We start from the raw sequence: 20881 nt of genomic DNA on the forward strand, positions 1-20881 counted from the left end.
TGCCAGTTTTCTCACGGACATTCTTTGTAATCAAAAGTTAGAAGTGTACTTTGTAACAATGAATATGTATTCTGATCCAGGAGACTCAATAAGACTAATTTTTATTTTGAATGGAAAAAAATACTTTGCATAAGTTTCCCAATTGAGCCAGTTGTAAGCCAGGATGCTTACTTCCATTCTGGGTACTACTTATCCCTTGCAAATGAAGAGAAGCACAGAAATGAAGAGACTTGCCCACAGTCTCACGGGTAGTTAGTGACAGAGCCAGGCCCAGACCCAGTCTTGTCCTCATCCTGCTTAAGTGCACACCCACCTGGGAGCATGCATGCACACACACACATTCTCTGCTGCCGGTTCCACTGAATGCAGCAGAAATGCTGATGATCCTTGCAGGCAGCCAAGTTCAAAAAGGTGAGGGTTATATATAATTAGCAGATTCAGGCCCAGAGGAGACTTGAGACTGTCCCTAGAAAACAGCCACGTTGGAGAAACCCTGGTTCCTGCTATCATGTAGACTATTTGGCCTCTAGAGCAGGGCTTTTTCTCGCTTCACGAGGTGAGTGTCACATCTTTGGAGCACTGCATCTGGCCTCCAGCATAGCTGCTGCTGCTGCTGCTAAGTCGCTTCAGTCATGTCTGACTCTGTGGGACCCCATAGACAGCAGCCCACCAGGCTCCCCCGTCCCTGGGATTCTCAAGGCAAGAACACTGGAGGCGGTTGCCGTTTCCTTCTCCAATGCATGAAAGTGGAGAGTGAAAGTGAAGTTGCTCAGTCGTGTCCGACTCTTTGCGACCCCATGGACTGCAGCCTACCAGGCTCCTCCATCCGTGGGATTTTCCAGGCAAGAGTACTGGAGTGGGGTGCTATTGCCTTTTCCGAGCATAGCTGCAGTTCCCCAAAAAGTTCAGCCCCCAGAGACTGCTCATGTGCTCCACTATGGAAGGCAGATGGGGCAAAATGGCTTGGGCACAGACCTGATCATGTAATAAGTCCACTCAATGAGATGTGTACTTCCTCCAGCACTTTCTATTGTCACCTGCCATTTAACTCACTGTTGTCCCTGCTTTTCCTCCCTAATTGGCCCATGCTCAGCTCTCCTTGCTCTGTAGTCCAGCAGGGACCTGGCGCCAGGCAATCTAATAATTCTGATGCTAGCACATAACTCTCTGTTTATTAGCATATCTAAATAGTCATTTAGCAGAAAATACAGGGAAGGTCACTTCCAGGCCACTAGGATAGCCAAGAAAATATAAGGAATGAGTTCATCCCAAGTTCTAAGGACTTCAAGCATTTCAGATTTTCATTAATTTTATTGATTCTTTCATCAACAAGAAAAAGAGATAGAATTATTTTAAAATGAGGTTGAGAGGTAGAATTTTAAAGAACAAAAATTACACAATGAAATTCCTTTAGTCTCCAGGGGAGCTTGTCTTCTTCCCCTCTTGTCCTTAATAATAATTTTAAGAACCTTGTGCCACACCAACCATATGCCATTGGTATGGGATTGGCTATGGCTGGCAGAACCAGGGTGTTGCACACCACCAATACCAACCAGCCTCCACAGGCTTCCCTAGCCTGGGACATCCATGGACAGTTGAAAGTGAAGAATGCTACTTTGCTCTTTATCTGTGTAGGTAGCAGGGAGTGATCTGGGTAATTCAGAAGGGAGAATCCTCTCTAAATCAAAGTATGCCCATTTGCCTTGGGAAGGTGGTTTGTTTATGCTTATGTGTGGGTTGTCATAGCCTTGATGTCTCTCTCCTGACCTCCAGACAAAACTCTTAACTACCCACAGGACACCTTCACTTGAAGTTCTCCTAAGCGTCTAAAACTCAGTTTCTAAAATGGAACCACGATCTCTCCTCCCTCACCCCAGCTTCTCACCCTCCTCTTGAGGTAGTGCCATGACATCTTCTTTTACAAGGACCCAGGGTGCTATTCCAGATGCCTGACTATTCTCCCTGTCTCTCCCTCACCCCCACTTCCTAAACAGTTGGGAGTCCTCAGTCCCCTCCTAGTAGCTCTCACTCTGCCCACTTCTCAAACTCCACTGCCATTCCCTACACCCAGGTTTCCAGGTTATCTTTCTTGCTCCCCAGGATTACTGTAACAGCCTCCTAACCATTTTCACTGCTCCATATCTCCCCTCCAGTCTCCCATCCCACACTGCTCTCAAAGCTGACATCGAATTTCACTGCTCAGCCCTCCACTGATGCCTTGCTGCCCACAGTATATAGTCCAGGTTTCCTAAAGTCTGTGTCCAGAGCTCTTCATGGTCCCATCTACCTCCTCAGCCACATATTCTCCTTACATCAGGTCCAGAAGCACAAAAGTGGTGATTTCAGAGCCCTTCGCACACTGGGCTGCCCCAGAGTTCTGCCCCTTTGATCTCCCCTTTGTGTGGAGCTTACATCTCATTCATCTTCCCCTGGCTAATTCCTACCTGAGTCAAGATCAACTCAGGTGTCGCCAACTCTGGGAAGCCTTCTGTGCTCTTTCCTGTCTCCACACCACCAAGAGTGGCAGCTACCTTGATCCACCATCTTGACCTTTATCTTGATAGATTTCTTTTCAAATTGTGATCTTAATTGTCATATGCCAAGTTATACTAACATTGTATCTGAGTCCATGTTTGCTGTTCACAATGGCTTTTAAGCCACTTAAACTCAAGAAGCACATATTAATCATTTTTGCCTTGAACAGTGCCGGGCATATAATGAGTGTCCAATAAATATTGGTTAAATGTAACTGAAAAAGTAAATTCATTTGTCTGTTTAAAGGAAGAAAATGGAATGAGGCTGTGGTTCGGCCTTGAGGAAAGCTGGCGTGAATTTTGCAGTGTCTCAGCTTGCATCTCTGCTCAGTTCTTCCCTGCTCTTCTCTGCAACTGAGCCGCAGTCTTTAGCTCATCCCAAGCTACTGAGCATTGAGTTCCAAGTGCAGCAGTCCTCTTCTCCAAAGGTTTAACATCTTTCCTGGCTTTATCAGTTGACTACTCTAGGCAGAAAATTACAGAAAATCCAGCTTAAACCAGTTTGAATAATAAAGAGGATTTATTGGCTCAGGTACTAAGGAAGTCCAGAGAGAAGGTGGTGATCAGGCAAGGCTCAAGCAGAACTCTGCCTATTTCTTTCCATTATTTTGGCTACACCCTTTCTCTGCCCATTGACTTCTCCCTCAAGCTACCACCAGAATTGTGACAATTCAGCAATTTGAGGTGCAGGGTCATAATGACAGTATCAGAGGAAGAGAAGCTGTATCTATAGTACTGCAGTTCTGTTTTCCCAGAAGTTTCCAGCAAACTTCCTTTCATGTATTATTATACTGAATTGAATAACATTCCTATTTCTTACCAGTTTCCCTGGTGGCTCAGACAGTAAAGAATCTGCCTGTAATGCACGAGACCTAGGTTTGATCCCTGGGTTGGGAAGGTCCCCTGGAGAAGGAAACAGCAACCCACTACAGTATACTTGCCTGGAGTATTCCATGGACAGAGAAGCCTGGTGGGCTACATACAGTCCATGGGGTCACAAAGAGTTGGACATGTTTCTAAGATAATCCCATCAGTCAGGAAATGTCATACACTGATTAGCTTAGATCTGGTGTCCTGAGAAGCGATAACCCTTAGAGTGACCAGGCTTTTCCTTGGAACTGAGATTCTGATCAGCTCCCCTAAAAGTGAATGGGTTGCCTGGGAAGGAGGTAGAAACCTAAATGAAAACCAGGTACAGAGCTGGGGAAGGAAAATGGCTCAGTGCCCACTGTGCCAGGCAGTATTTACCCTACCCTTAAAATCCTCCTCTTCTGATTCCCCATGGCTTATAGCAGAAACCCTGGAATTGTGAGGCTGTGGGATCAAAAGAAAAGTTGATTCCATTCAGAGTCAATTCAACGATGTGTGTGGTCAGGCAGTGTAAATGGGAGGGGAGTATATTAGGATGCTCTGTGGCTTCCGACAAGGGTCTCTCCTGCTGGTGCAGTAGGGGATACATGAAACCTCCCACCTGTCCTGTCCCTAAAGCATGTATGGGGTTCTTTTGATGATTTTGAAAAGTTTTTAAAAGGGGAAGTAAAGGTTTCTAAAAGTTTTTAAAAGAAGCAGCTGATACTGAACAGCTTTCTCCTAACTCTCCCTGGTCCTCTTACTCATTTTCTCTTTTTCCTCTAGACTTTGTAAGGAAGCATCGAGGCTGATGGTGGGGCCTTCTTCTAAGGAGGGCTCTTCTGGGAAGCCAGGCTGTGGGCACTCCAACCCTGAGCACAATGTCTGGTCCTCACTGGGCACCAGCAGAAGGGCTGGTTTTCTTCCAGTAGCTCTTAAAGTTTCTTGCTGTTGAACTCATAACCATTATCTGTGTCTTCTTTTCCCCTTCCAGATGTTTGACTGGATAAGCCACAACAAGGAATTATTCCTCCAGAGCCATACAGAGATTGGAGTCAGCTACCAGCACGCCCTAGACCTCCAGACACAGCACAATCACTTTGCCATGAACTCCATGGTGAGTGCAGGACCTGTTTTCTTGGGGCAAGAGAATGATGAGGGGGAAAGGTGTTGGGATACAGAGGGTAGAAACGGACTTCCAACCTGAGTAGGAAGGAGAAGCTCTGAACATGAAGCCCCTTTTAGCATTCCATTTGCTAGCATGGGGACGTGTGCAGAGCATGCGGTGAGTCGGCTATTCCTGCAGCAGATTATGGCCCCGTTTCGGCCTGTGAACCCTGCTTTACATGGTAAAAGGAATGTGCTGCGGTTGTAGAAGCTATCAGCCCTATGCTGTACTAGAAGGGAGAGTGCCCCTTTCTACTCCACTGACTCCACCGACTGGCACGTGTGAGTCACTGAGCTGATGGAGAGGGACCTCAGTCTATGGCACGCTGGAAACCAGTGAGTAGACTGGGTTGTTGGACTAGAGGAGAGGAGCCTGGCAGGGCATTACAATTGCTGCCTTCAGACATGTGAAGGGCTGCCTTGCAGAGAAGAGGTGGAATTGTTTCCTGTTGGTCTAGGAAGCAGAACTGTCCAGGGGACCACAGTTGGAGCAGGACGCAGGATATGGCTCAGGAGTTGGCTTGTATTGGAAGTTAGAGCCCCCGTGATGGGGAGAGTTCAAGCAGATGCTGAATTCAAACACAGAGGGATACATAATGGCTGTGGTCAGAGGAAATTTACTTCTCTGTCCTTCAATTTCTTCATCTGTAAAGTCAGAATAATAATAGCTCCTTTATACGGTGGGTGGGAAGATTTACTGAATTAATTGTAAGGTGGCTGGAGATGTGCCTGGTACTTAGTCCATTATTGGTATTGTGATATTAATGATGCTGATGATATAAGAGTCTAGTCTAGATAATACCTGTGATTCCTTGAGAAACTAACACTTTGGGATACTTATTTTTCCATGTGGTCACCCCAAGACTTTGAAATCTTGTCTGCCTCTTGAACCCTTTGTATTTGAAATGCCTGCAGCCTAAGTATGCCTCAACATCTCTCTCTCTCCCCCCTCTGCCAGCTCTTGCTACTTGTACTGCTGGTCCAAAAGAATCTCTCTGCCATTCCCCATATATCTGAATGTCAAAGACACCTTATCATTTCAACTGGTGATGATAGGAGGAGGGCAAATGTTAGAAAAACATAAACACAGAGGATCACAGAGGCCAGGAAGGAAGACAATTTCATTTTCTAAGGAGTTATTTTAATTATGTTATACACTGGACTTAATGTATTGAAGAAGAAATAATTCTGGCCTCAAGTTTTCAGTGTCTAATAAGGGAGATAACTCAGACAGTCATGGCGCAGTTTGATATGTGCTGTGATTGAGTTGCTGTATGGGCTTCCCTGGTGGCTCAGTGGTAAACAATCTGCCCATCAATGCAGGAGATACGGGTTTGATTCCTGGGTGGGGAAGATCCCCTGAGAAGGAAATGGAAATCCACTCCAGTATTCTTGCCTGGGAAATCCCATGGACAAAGGAGCCTGGCAGGCTACAGTCCATGATGTTGCAAGAGAGTTGGACGTGACTTAGCAACTAAACAACAAGAGATGCTGAGTGACTAAGAACCTTACAGTCTCAATGATGTAAAGCAATAGGGGTTTATTTCTTGTTCCTACCATGTACCCATCACTGGCTGGTGGAGGTTCTGCTCATCACAGTCACTCAGGGATCCAGGCTGAGGGAGCAGCCACTGTCTCAGATGCAGCCAGTGCCTCACTAGACAAAGCAAGCCTCCAGGCACATGTTAGCTCTGAAAGCTTCCACCTAGAAGTGGCACATTTTACTACCTAACAGCAGTCACACGGCCACATCTAACTTCGTGTGTGGAGATATATGGTCTTACCTCCACATATTGGGGAAGAGAGAGTGGGTACTTGTGAGTAACCCTAATGGTTAGCAGAGGGAGTCACTGCAGGATAATCAGGTACAGATGAACAGCATTTATTCATCTGTACAAAACAGGGATTTGCATGGGAAGGTACTTCTGGCTTCAGAATAGAAGGCTGTAGGACCAGGCAGGGAAAACATCAATATTGACTGTGTTATCAGTTTTGGCCACAGCAGTCTTGTCTTATCTAAATGTAAAGACTCATTCTCTTCCAACTAGTCTTCTATAATTATGTCTCATCTCAGGTTTGCTTTAGTCACAGAGGAGCAAAGCAATTGATCACAAGTGATTAAGAATGTGAACTCAAATCTAGTCAGGTTTGATTATCTGTGTGCCTTGTAGATTTCCCCTGGTGAAATTTACAAATTCTGTACCAGAATCTTCATGTCACCCAACTGCCTGGTCCTAAGGCAGACAAACTCATTTTAATAAGAAGCAAAGACAAACATAATTAGAGAGGTAAGTCTGCTACCAAGCCCCTCAAAACAATGAACTACAAAGTTAAATAGAGAGAGCCTTTGGCTTTGAATTATCTGCACCACTGCTCTTCTCTGTTAAGATGGATAACTGAGAGTTAATGACACATCAAAAACTCTTTCCTCTGACAAATTTACCTTTGATGTTTCCATTTTCAGGACAAAAAAAATTAAAATGAGGGAAGAATTTTACTGAAGGGAAGCATCTTTTGGAGCTGGGAGAGAAGAAGAGGAATTTTAATATACAACAGCCAATTAATATGTTCCAGCCCATCTCTAAGTCTCCCACTGCCATGAGTGCCTGCAGCACTCAGAGGCCCATTTAGCCTGATTATCCTGGCTTTCCTCTCCAGCTGCAGGCAGGGGAAGGGAAACCCCAGTGCTGTTTGATCAAATTGCCCAAACCAGTGCATTATAGACAGAGACCAGTGCCTTTGTTAACTGGGAGGTTTACAGGTTTGTTATTAAAAGGAACTTCCCCCAAATGGATGTCATCATCCCAAGCAGGTAAAAGAAGGGTATTACAGACTCCTTTTCTCTGGCCTGAATGATGGATGTTGCTGCCAAGAAACAGATGAATTTAAGCAGCTACTGATGGAGCCCAGTGACTGTAGGAATGATCAGTTACTCAGGGGAAGTGGGAATGTGGATTGTTCTGTAATTTCACTGAGACATTTACATTTTGGTTCTTGGAACAGGACCTACACATATGCCACACATTTGTCCACCTAAAGGTACATGTAGCATACTTTGTTTCAGGCTACAGGTGAGTTGTTTGCTACTGAATCCTTATCATGTCATCTGTCTCTCCACTGGAACCTCTGTGGGACAGACCATCTCTCTTTTGTTCACCACTATATGCCCAACATCCAGCACATCTAATCCTTAATTATTTGTGGAATGAGTAAAGAAAGAAGTCATGAGGTTCTTGGGATCTTAAATTGGGGAGGGTGATTGATAGGCTTTAGGGTTTACTACTGAAATAGGCCAGTGATCCCTTACCTTTCTGCGCAGTCACAATCCCCTTTGAAATCTAATGAAAATTGTGAGTCTTCTCTGCAGAGAAATGTATGTAGACAACGTTTTAAAGATATTAATATTTTCAGGGGATTTGAGGGAATCCTAGAGCCTATTGATCATCCTCCCCAATTTAAGATCCCAAGAACCTCATGACTTCTTTCTTCATTCATTCCAGAAATAATTAAGTATCGGACGTTGTGCTGGATGTTGAGCATATAGTGGTGAATAAAAGAGAGATGGTCTCTCCAACTGAGGTTCAATGGGGAGATGGATGATATTATATAATTTCATAAGTAAATATATAATCATAAATCAATAAGCCTTGTGTTGGAAGAGTAGGGCTGCTATGATGGAGAATAACAAAAGAGGCTCCATTTAAATGATGAGAGGTCAGGTACATTTTCAATTAATAATTAGTATTGACTTATTGTTCATTAATTGATAGTAATTATTGGTCTGTGAATTAACTGCTGTGCTGTGCTAACTTGCTTCAGTTGTGCTTGACTCTGTGTGACCCTATGGACTGTAGTCCATCAGGCTCCTCTGTCCATTGGATTCTCCAGGCAAGAATACTGGTGTGGATTGCCATTCCCTCCTCCAGGGGATCTTCCCCATCCAGGGATTGAACCCGGGTCTTCTGCATTGGAGGCAGATTCATTACCATCTAAACCACCAGGGACACCCATGAATTAACTCTGTAAAGTACCAATTCTTCTTTATAATTTAAGGAAGCCCTATGTATATCATTTGGTAAATGAAAATGATCTAGTTATAATTTGTGTATTTTTTAAGTTTTGTTTTCATGTCTAGTTTTATATACCAGTTAAAGACCCAACTCCGGCTGAGATGACCATTATTGAGAAATAATTGCATATCAGCAAATTATGGATAAAGATCAGAAATATCCTAGATTTTATCTATGAATTGGTACTAGTAAAGGCTATCAGTTATTAACACGTGGAGAGTGTGGGAGTAATGCCCCATTGAGAACGGTCCGTGAGCAACTCTGAAAGAAAATGGTTAAAAATGCTTGATTTTTGCCTTTTTGTTATGGCAAGAATTTTTTTTTTTTTTTTGCAATTTCAACTGGGGAATCCTATTATACTTTTTTCATCTCCAATAATAACAATAATAACCTACCTACTAAACCCAGTAGATAAATATTCTCTGGCTTCTTATAGTGCCTCATAAAGCCAGATTTCCTGAGCTCTCTGGGGCCCTCCTTTTTCCTGATATGTCTTCTGTTGTGAAAGCCTTTCTTACAAATTCTCCTTGCCCTGAGTGTGGCCTCCTCCTCTGATGGGAGTGTGGGCAGATAGAAGTAGAGTTTGGGTTGTAATGTGCAATAGAACCATTATGTAGCCGTCTATGCTCCAGTCACTCATGAAAAAGACACTCACAGAAGTACATACAAGCATAACAGTGTTATTTACAATTTTAATTAGCTGGTTCTTTGGGAAAAAATAAATTGCCAATGGTTTCTGTCTAGAGTTTTAAAATATGAAATGATATTCATTTTCTATGATTATGACTGTGAGGACTCATGTTAGTGATAACCATGTGCAGCTGGGCAGTAGGAAGCATTTCTGCAGCGGCATGTTGATAGCTGCTTTAGTGCTATTAATTTGCTCACCAGAGGCACTAACTGTCAGTTGGTGGTGTGCAAATCAGACCAATTGCAACAAAGCCTGTGGCACTCTCTTGGTTTTGAGGGAAAGTTACAAATAGTAACACCAAGGAGAAATCAAACCTGGTGCAAAAGAGAGAAAGATTCTGAGCAGGTTTCCTGACCCAATTTGAGAAGCCTAGCTCTGCGGTCTTCTGTCACCTTTGATTCTCAGCAGGCCCAAACCGTGACTCTGCAAGCACTTCCCTACCCGCAAACAGGCAGCAGCACTTCCTATAATGACAGTATTTCTAGGTTTTGGTGAAAACACACACACACTTGCACGCACACTATAGTAATGTTTAATAGGGTTTGACCCTGCCGTAGCTGCAAAGTTTCTTAGTAGACACAGAACCTGCTGAAAAAGAGAAGAGACATCTTTGCTGATATGCTTTAGTCTTTTTAGTGCAATTTTTTTCCCCAAAGAATCATTAGTGCACTTGCTAAATGTGCAGATTTCTTTTTGGCTTCTACTCCTGGAAGACTAGAAAATCCTAGAAAATTCTAATCTCTGGGGGGTGAGACCCCCACACCTCCATTTTTAACAAGTTTCACTGGTGATTTTATGTACATATTAGAGTTAGCAAACTATTGTTCTGTGGACATGTATATGTATAAAATAGTCATGCCCTAAAATGTAGCATTACGTGTTCTGAAAGAGAGTCCACTTCCAGTATGATAGTGTGATAGAATGATGAGCTATGCAGACTTACTCTCTAGTGAAAGTATTTTTTTTTTTTAAGATTCTTTTCCCACATAGGCCATTACAGAGTAGAGTTCCCTGTGCTATACAGTGGGTTGGAAGACATGTTTTAAACAAAAAGTCTCTAAAAATTTTCCTAAGTGCATACAACAAATGAAGAAACATTTATTCAAGAAAATGTACTAAAACTTGCTAAGAACAGTGAATCTGTGGTATTTGAACGAGGACCCTCTTTTCTCCCTATTTCCACCTCAGTGAGATGGAAATTCTGCTCGAGACTAGTGCAACCAGGAACACAGGATCCCCTTTCTCTCTAGTTCCCAATTGAAGGACTCTCTTCTCGGATAAAACAATTCCTATCCTGCTCCAAGCTACTGGATGCTGAAGTTAAGTTTTAGGTGAGTGTGGCCAAGAGGTGGAGCATCTTCTGCTTAGCCCCCACTCATGGAGCTGCTGCTATATCATGGGCATAGCACTGCCTTGGAGTAGAAGCAAAATATAAAGCAGAGAGCCCTAAATCTTTTCCCAAAGCAACTGATTTTATTTTCAACAGAGGGTGGAGACGTTCAAGCCAGTAGCACTCTCAAAAATGCCCTTAGGGAAGTTATGGTGAGAGATAACTAAGAGAAGATTGCTAGAGAATTGAAGATACAGGATGAATAGTAGGCAGGTTAGTTTGCCAGAGAGAAAAGGACCTCCTGGGGTCAGAACAAATCTGAAATACTGGCCTCAGGATCTATCCCTTCAAAGGAGCTTGGATTTGATTGGATAGATCTGTGGAGCAGTTGATACCCCCAGGACATTATGGGAAACAATACAATAGTGATCTGGAAATTAGTAAAATTTAACAGCTTGATGTGGTCAGGGAAAGAGAAAGTTAAAGAGATGACTATGAAGACCAGTGTCATCCCAGGGTGACTGTAGGCATACCCAGTGCTGTACCCCATAAGGAACAACATCAGAGTTTTCCCACTAAAATAGTCTGGCCAGTCACTAAACAAATAAGTAAACAAATAACAATAACAAGCCCCAGAAGTGGAGGAATCAGTACCCAGAGATGCTGCAATATATTATCTAAAATGTCCAGATTCTAACAAAAAATTATAAGTTATGCAAAGAAACAAATGTATGAATGGAAGTTGTGGGTGAGGGGACAAACAGATAAAAAGCACTTGCTGGAAAAAGCAAGAAACAGAAAATGCCTCCGATAGTCACCAGATACCAAATTTAACAAAGATTCAAAGTAGCCATTATAAATATGTTTTTTTTTAAAGTGTAGTTTTGCCTCCTTTGTCATAGACTAATTAACCATAGATGCATGGACTAATTTCTGGGGTTTCTATCTTGTTTCAATGATCTATATCTGTACTGTCTTGATTACTATAGTTTTGTAGTATAGTCTGAGATCAGGGAGTCTGATTCCTCAGCTCCATTTTTCTTTCCCAAGATTGCTTTGCCCATTCAAGGTCTTTTGTGTCTCTGTTATATAAATTTTAAGATTTTTTTTTGTTCAAGTTCTGTGGAAATGCCATTGGTAATTTGGTAGCAGTTGTGTTGAAGCTATAGCTTGCTTTGCGTAGTACAGTCATTTTAACAATATTGATTCTTCTAATCCAAGAACATGGTTTATCTTTCTATCTGCTTATGTTATCTTTGATTTTTTTCATCTGTGTCTTATAGTTTTGGAGTACAAGTCTTTTGTCTCCTTGGGTATGTTTATTCCTAGGTGTCTTATTCTTTTTGATGCAATGGTAAATTTGATCCTTGAATTTCTCCTTCTAATCTTTTGTTGTTAGTGTATAGAAATGCAATCGATTTATATGTATTAATTTTGTAACCAATTTTTACTTTACCAAATTTGTTGATAAGTTCTAGTAGTTTTCTGGTAGCATCTTTAGGATTTTCTATGTGTAGTATCAAGTCATCTGCAAACAGCGAGAGTTTAACTTATTCTTTTCCAATTTGGATTCTTTTTTCTTTTTCTTCTCTGATTGCTGTAGCTACAACTTCCAAAACTATGTTGAATGACAGTGGCAAGAGTGGACACCCTTGTCTTGTTCCTTATCTTAGAGGAAATGCTTTCATCTATTCACTGTAGAGTGTGATGTTAGCTGTAAGTTTGTCATATATGGTCTTTATTAAGTTGAGATATGTTTGCTCTGTGCCTACTTTCTCGAAAGTTTTTATCATAAATGGGTGTTGAATTTTGTCAAAACATTTTTATGCATCTATTAAGATGATCATATGGTTTTTATTTTTCAGTTTGTTATTGTCCTATATCATGTTTATTGCTTTGTAGAGTTTGAAAAATCCTTGCCTCCCTGGAATAAATCCCACTTGGTCACGGTGTTTGATCCTTTTAATGTTTTGTTGGATTCTGCTTGCTAGTATTTTGTTGAGGATTTTTGTGTCTATGTTCATCAGGGATAGTGGCCTGAAATTTTCTTTTTTGTAGTGTCTTTATATGGCTGTGGTATCACAGTGATAGTGGCCTCATAGAGTGAGTTTGTAAATGTTCCTTCATCTGCAATTTTTTAGAATAGTTTCAGAATGATAAGTGTTAACTCTTCTCTAAATCTTTGGGAGAATTCACCTGTGGAGCCTTCTGATCCTAGGCTTTTGTCTGTTGGGAGTTTTTTAAATCACAAATTTGATATTAGCACATGTAATTGATCTGTTCATATTTTGTATTTCTTCAAGGTTCAGTCTTGGAAGGTTGTACCTTTCTAAGAATTTGTCCATTTCTTCTAGGTTGTCCATTTTATTGGCATATAATTGTTTGTAGTAGCCTCTTATGATCCTTTATATCACTGTGGTGTCAATTGTAACTTCTCCTATTTAATTTCTAATTTTATTGATTTGAACCCACTCCTTTTTTTTCTTGATGAGTTTGTCTAAAGGTTTATTCATTTTATTTTTTCAAAGAACCAGCTTTTAGTTTCATTAATCTTTGCTATTGTTTTTTGGTCTCTATTTCATTTTATTTCTGCCCTGATCTTTCTTTCTTTCTTTCTTTTTATTAACTTTGGGTTTTCTTTTTTTTTTAATTTAATTTAATTTTATTTTTTAACTTTACAATATTGTATTGGTTTTGCCAAATATAGAAATGAATCTGCCACAGGTATACATGTGCTCCCCATCCTGAACCTTCCTCCCTCCTCCTTCCCCATACCATCCCTCTGGGTCGTCCCAGTGCACCATCCCCAAGCATCCAGTATTGTGCATCGAACCTGGACTGGTGACTCGTTTCATATATGATATTATACATGTTTCAATGCCATTCTCCCAAATCATCCCACCCTCTCCCTCTTCCACAGAGTCCAAAAGACTGTTCTATACATCCGTGTCTCTTTTGCTGTCTCGTATACAGGGTTATTGTTACCATCTTTCTAAATTCCATATATATGCATTAGTATACTGTATTGGTGTTTTTCTTTCTGGCTTACTTCACTCTGTATAATCGGCTCCAGTTTCATCCACCTCATTAGAACTGATTCAAATGTATTCTTTTTAATGGCTGAGTAATACCCCATTGTGTATATGTACCACAGCTTTTTTATCCATTCATCTGCTGATGGACATCTAGGTTGCTTCCATGTCCTGGCTATTATAAACAGTGCTGCAATGAACATTGGGGTACACGTGTCTCTTTCCCTTCTGGTTTCCTCAGTGTGTATGCCCAGCAGTGGGATTGCTGGATCATAAGGCAGTTCTATTTCCAGTTTTTTAAGGAATCTCCACACTGTTCTCCATAGTGGCTGTACTAGTTTGCATTCCCACCAACAGTGTAAGAGGGTTCCCTTTCCTCCACACCCTCTCCAGCATTTATTGCTTATAGATTTTTGGATCGCAGCCATTCTGACTGGCGTGAAATGGTACCTCATAGTGGTTTTGATCTGCATTTCTCTGATAATGAGTGATATTGAGCATCTTTTCATGTGTTTGTTAGCCATCTGTATGTCTTCTTTGGAGAAATGTCTGTTTAGTTCTTTGGCCCATTTTTTGATTGGGTCGTTTATTTTTCTGGGATTGAGCTTCTTTGTTCTTTCTTTCTGTAGTGACTTTAGGTGTAAGGTTAGATTATTTGAGATTTTTCTTGTTTGCTGAGGTAAGACTGTATTACTATAAATTTCCCTCTTAGAACTGCTTTCACTATACCCCATAGGTTTTGGATCCTTGTGTTTTGTTTTCATTTGTCTCTAGGTATTTTTTAATTTCCTATCTGACTTCTTCAGTGATCCATTGGTTGTTTAATAACATATTGTTTAATCTCCATTTAGGTCTCATCTGAATGTGAGACTGGACACTATAAAACTCTTAGAGGAAAACATAGGCGGAACACTCTCTGACATAAGTTGCAGCAATATGTTTTTCATTCCATCTCTGAGATTAATGGAAATAAAAATAAACAAATGGAACATGGTTAAACTCAAAAGATGTTGCACAGCAAACCATAAACAAAATGAAAAGACAACCCAAAGAATGGGAAAAAATATTTGCAAATGATGTAACCAACAAGGGATTAGTCTCTAAAATTTATTAATACAAAGTGCTCATGTGACCTAATATCAAAACAACCAACCCAATCAAAATATGGACAGAAGATCTAAATAGACCTTTCTCCAAAGAAGACATACAGATGGCCAAGAGGCACATGAAAAGATGTTTGACATCACTAATTATTTGATTTGCAGAAGTACAAATCAAAACTACAATGAGATATCACCTCACACCAGTCAGAATGGCCACCATCATAAAATCCACAAACAATAAATGCTGGATAGCGTGTAGAGAGAAGAGAACCCTCCTACACTGTTGATGGGAATGTAAATTGGTAGAATCCCTGTGAAGAACAGATGGAAGTTCCTTAAAAAAAAAAAGAAATGGAGCTACTATATCATCCTGCAATCCCACTCCTTGGCATATATCTGGAGAAAAACATGGTATGAAAGGGCTCATATACACCAAGGTTGATTGCAGCAATGTTTACAATAGCCAAGACATGAGAGCAACCTAAATGTCCATCAACAAAGGAATGGAAAAAGAAGGTGTGGTACATATGTACAATGGAATATTACTCAGCCATTAAAAAGAATGAAATAATGCCATTTGCAGCAACATGGATGCATGTAGAGAATGTCATAGTGAGTGAACTCAGAAAAGAGAAAAATTGTACGATATTGCTTACATACGATTGCCGGGAGAGATATTAACAACCTCAGATATGCAGATGATATCACTCTAATGGCAGAAAGTGAAGAGGAACTAAAGAATCTCTTGATCAGGATGAAAGAGGAGAGTGAAAAAGCTGGCTTGAAACTCAGCATTCACAAAACTAAGATGATGACATCCAGTCCTATCTCTTCATGACAAAAGAAGGAGGGAAAGTGGAAACAGTGACAGATTTTATTTTCTTGGGCTCCAAAATCACTGCAGATGGTGACTATAAACTTGCTCCTTGGAAGAAAAACTGTAACAAACCTAGACAGCATTTTAAAAAGTAGAGACATCACTTTGCCAACAAAGGTCTGTATAGTCAAAACTATGGCTTTTCCTGTAGTCATGTACTGGTGTGAGAGTTGAACCATAAAGAAGGCTGATTGCCAAAGAATTGATGCCTTTGAATTATGGTACTGGAGAACTCTTGAGAGTCCCTTGGACCAGCAAAGAGATCAAACCTGTAAATCCCAAGAGAAATCAACCCTGAATATTCATTGGAGGGACTGATGCTGCAGCTGAAGCTCCAATACATTGGCCATCAGATGCAAAAATCTGACTCATTGGAAGATAGCCTGATACTAGGAAAGATTGAGGGCATGAGGAGAAGGGGGAGACAGAGGATGAGATGGTTGGATGGCATCACCTACTCAATGGATATGAGTGTGAGCAAACTCTGGGAGATAGTGAAGGACAAGGTAGCCTGATGTGCTGCAGTTTATTAAGGACAAGGTAGCCTGATGTGCTGCAGTTTATGGGTTCACAAAGAGTTGGACATGACTTAGCGATTGAACAACAAATTGCTTATATGTGGAATCTAAAAAGAAATGATACAAATGATGCAAAACAGAAACAGATTCAGACTTAGAGAATGAACTTATAGTTACCAGAGAGAAAGAGTTGGGGGAAGGGATAGTTTGGGATTGACATGTACAACACTGGTATATTTAAAATGGATAACCAACAAGGACCTATTATATAGCACAAGGAAGTCTGCTTAGTATTATGTAACAACTTAAATGGGAAAAGAATTTTAAAAAGAATAGATCCATGTGTATGTATAACTGAATTGCTTTGCTGTGTACTTGAAACTAGCAGAACATTTTTAATCAACTATACTCTAATATAAGACAAAATGTTAAAAAATTAAAGTAAACATTTTGCAGTTAAAAAAAATCATGGTGGAAGTCTTCCCAAATATTGAAAAGCAATCTACACAGCCAGGAAGTTCAAGGAACTCCAAGTAAGATAAAGGAAGGGGATCCATAAATAGATTCATCATAGTGAAAATACTGAAAGCTAAAGACAGAAAAATTTTGAAAGCAGCAAGAGAAAAATGAATTGTCACAAGGGAATCTCAATAAGAATAATAGATGATTTCTCATCAGAAACAATCATGCCCAGAAAGACATAGAATAATATATTCAAAGTGCTTAAAGGAAAAAAAAAAAAAAACTGTCAACCAAGAATCCTGTATTCAGCAAAGATATCTTTCAAAAATGAAAATAAAATAAAGATATTTCCTCATAAACAAATACTGAGGAAATTTTTTGCTAGCAGACTTACTTTATGAGAAATAAAGGAAATTCTTTACAGTGAAAGCAGGTAAACCAGACAGTAATCTGTATCCATACAAAAAGACAAAAACCACTGGGAAAGGTAATTATATAACTATAAAAGACAGTATACTTGCAAATTTTTTCTTCTTCTCTTCACTGATTTAAAAATCCATTATATAAAATAATATGTGTGTAATGTACTACTGAGCATAAAACATACAGAAATGTAACATATTTTCCAGTGACAGCATAAAGGATGGGCACAGGGGTAAAAGGGAAGATCTAGAAATGATAAATAAGGAAGTTGATATAATAAGAACTGTAGACTTATATTTACTGTACTGTCTTGTCTCAGCTTCAAAAGACATAAATTATAAAAAGTGATAAAATCTAATGTTGGGTTTATAACACTGAGAGATGTAATATATATAATAACAACATCACAAAACACTGGGGAAAGAGAATGAACCTACACAGGAGTGACATTTTAATATCTCACTGGAATTGAGTTAGTATACATCTGAAGCTGATTCTCATGAGTTAAGATATTCATAGTAAACCCTAGAACAACAGCTAAGAAAATAACAAAAAATATGTAGTGAACAAAAGTTAGCAAAATAATAAAGTGCTACATTATAAAATACAATACATAAAGCACTCTAGAAAGAACAGAATTATAAAGGCAAACTTGTAACATATAGAAACAGTTAAATGGCAGACATAAATCCAACTGTATCAATAATGACATTAACTGTGAAAGGGTTAAACAATCTAATCTGAGGCAGAGATTGTCAGAATGGATTTTTTAAAAATGAGATCCAACTATATACTGTTTATAGGACAAACACTTTAGATTCAAGATTATAATATATTGAAAGTAAACGAATGGGAAAAATGATAAAACAGCAATCATAAGAAAACCCAGAGTGGCTATACTAATAACAGACTTTTAAATAGACTTCAAAACAAAAACTAGGACATGGAAACAATCTAGATGTCCAGTGACAGATAAATAGATAAAGAAGCTGTGGTACATATATACAATGGAATATTACTCAGCTATAAAAAGGAATGCATTTTAGCTGGGCTGGATGAAGCACAAGCTGGAATCAAGATTGCCAGGAGAAATATCAACAACCTCAGCTATGCAGATGACACCACCCTTATGGCAGAAAGTGAACAGGAACTAAAAAGCCTCTTGGTGAAAGTGAAAGTGGAGAGTGAAAAAGTTGGCTTAAAGCTCAACATTCAGAAAACTAAGATCATAGCATCCGGTCCCATCACTTCATGGCAGATAGATGGGGAAACAGTGGAAACAGTGGCTGACTTTATTTTTCTGGGCTCCAAAATCACTACAGATGGTGATTGCAGCCATGAAATTAAAAGACACTTACTCCTTGGAAGGAAAATTATGACCAACCTAGATAGCATATTAAAAAGCAGAGACATTACTTTGCCAACAAAGGTCCATCTAGTCAAGGCTATGGTTTTTCCAGCGATCATGTATGGATGTGAGAGTCGACTATAAAGAAAGCTGAGCGCCGAAGAATTGATGCTTTTGAACTGTGGTGTTGGAGAGAAGACTCTTGAGAGTCCCTTGAACTACAAGGAGATCCAACCAGTCCATTCTAAAGGAGATCATCCTGGGTGTTCATTGGAAGGTCTGATGTTGAAGCTGAAACTCCAGTACTTTGGCCACCTGATGCAAAGAGCCGACTCATTGGAAAAGACCCTGAGGCTGGGAAAGATTGAGGGCAGGAGGAGAAGGGGATGACAGAGGATGAGATGGTTGGATGGCATCACCGACTCAATGGACATGAATTTGGGTGGACTCTGGGAGTTGGTGGTGGACAGGGAGGCCTGGCGTGCTGTGGTTCATGGGGTCACAAAGAGTCGGACATGACTGAGCAACTGAACTGAACTGAGTGAGATGGATGAACCTAGAGCCTATTATACAGAGTGAAGTAAGTCAGAAAGAAAAAAACAAGTAATGTATACTAATGTGTTTATATAGAATCTAGAAAGATGATACTGATGAACCTATTTGCAGAGCAGCAATGGAGACACAAACATAAGAGAACAGACTTATGGACCCAGTGGGGGAAGGAGAGGAGGGGAAGAATTGAGAGAGTAGCATGGAAACATATACATCACCATATGTAAAATAGAGAGCCAGTGAGAATTTGCTGTACGATTCAGGGAGCTCAACCTGGTGGTGTGACAACTTTGAGGGGTGGGATGGGTTGGAGCGAGGTTCAAGAGAGAGGGGACATGTGTATACTTATGTATACTAATAGCTGATTCATGTTTATACATGGCAAAACCAACGCAGTATTGTAAAGCAGTTATCCTGCAATTAAAATAAATTAAACAAAAATGTTACTGGGGAAAAAGCAGAACATTTGATGAAAGAATTACTCCATCAGGAAGATACAACAATTAAAGCATATGTGCCTAACATGTAACCCCAAAATGAGGCAAAAACTGACAAAAATGATGGGTGATATACAATTTAAAATTAATAGAGACTTTGATACCCCACTTTTAATAATGATTGGAACACTAAGCAGAAGATCAGTAAGAAAATAGTAGACTTGAGTGAAGAAAAAAACCAAATTGACCTATAGAACACTCCACCCAACAACAGCAGACTATATATTCTTCTCAAAAGCACATGAAACATGTCCAAAATAAGACTATATATTGGCCATAAAACAAATCTTAATAAATAAAAAGGATAAAAATAACATAAAATATGTTCTCAGACTATACTGGAATGAAATTAAAAATCAGCAACAGAAGGAATTTGGGGAATTATCAAATATGTGGAAATTGAATAATGCACTCTTTAGTATATAATGGATCAAAGAAAAAAATAAAAAGGGGAAATGAGAAAATACCCTGTAGGCCTAAGGGTCCACACGTGATACACAATAAAGTTCAGGAAGCACTGGACTCGATCTTTTAAGTTCAACCTGACCTCACGCATCTTGGTTTCTGAGGTTCTAATCCTAAAGATGGAAGTAAAGCCATTAAAATGTGTCCTTCTTTGGCAAGAATGAATATAATCCAGTGTTTTCTGTTAACACTGAGAGTCCCTAGGGCAGGCCTTCTAAGGAAACCTGTGCTTGTAAAATAATACATGTATCTCCAACCAGACCTTTTCTTACTAATCAGTTGAACAGGATGCAATGTTTGTATTTCCACAAACAGCCTTGTGAATGGAGTTACCCTTTCCTTCCAACTCAGGAGAAGGATTAGATTTATTTTCTGATGTGCTCAGGATCCATTTGTGATCCATGCTTTTAGAACCGTTGTTGACATTAGAATTGTCCAAAGGAGAAGGAATATGCTTTGGACTAAGAAAATAAGTCAGCTGACACTATCCCTGAGGTCAGACTCTAAAGCTATCGATTAATTAGTCTGTGGAGTTGGAGGACTTCTCTTCAAGTTCAAGAGTATCCAGGGAGAAAGAGCATCTGTCTGCTTCCTGTCTTTGCTCCCTACTCTAGCCTTTCCAGGTGCCCCATTTTCCTTTACCCACTGATCAGCCATGTTTTGAGGACTGGCTCCTTTTTAACCAGAAACAGAGAGCAGCTCCTTGGCATAGGCAAAGAACCACCCTGTATTACTCAGTGTCCCTCTGGTATACAATGCTGGCTTCCCTCACCTGCTGCCCAGATACTTGGCACGGGTCCCTTCCTGGAAGGCTTCTCTGAGCTGACCTGCAGGGCTTGACTGACCACACAGATTTCTGACTTGTGGCTGGCACTGGCCTAGTTCAGCCTTCTCTCCTGATCATTCACCCCTCCAGGGCCCAGTTTTCCCTGTTCTTCCCCCTTACTCCTGGTTCTCTGCCCA

The 20881-nt window shown here is 40.2% G+C and overlaps 1 protein-coding gene across 20 annotated transcripts in view; it reads left to right on the forward strand.

The window, feature by feature from the left end:
• Positions 1–20881, forward strand: part of KALRN (kalirin RhoGEF kinase) — a 689867-nt gene that overhangs the window by 266117 nt on the left and 402869 nt on the right. For all 20 annotated transcript variants that reach the window (XM_061408919.1, XM_061409480.1, XM_061409007.1 and 17 more), the window contains exon 6: positions 4378–4500. In XM_061408919.1, the coding sequence (XP_061264903.1) occupies positions 4378–4500 (123 nt within the window). The remainder of the gene's footprint in view (positions 1–4377; positions 4501–20881) is intronic.

This window comes from Bos javanicus, chromosome 1, assembly GCF_032452875.1.
Source record: "Bos javanicus breed banteng chromosome 1, ARS-OSU_banteng_1.0, whole genome shotgun sequence".
NCBI lineage: Eukaryota > Metazoa > Chordata > Mammalia > Artiodactyla > Bovidae > Bos > Bos javanicus.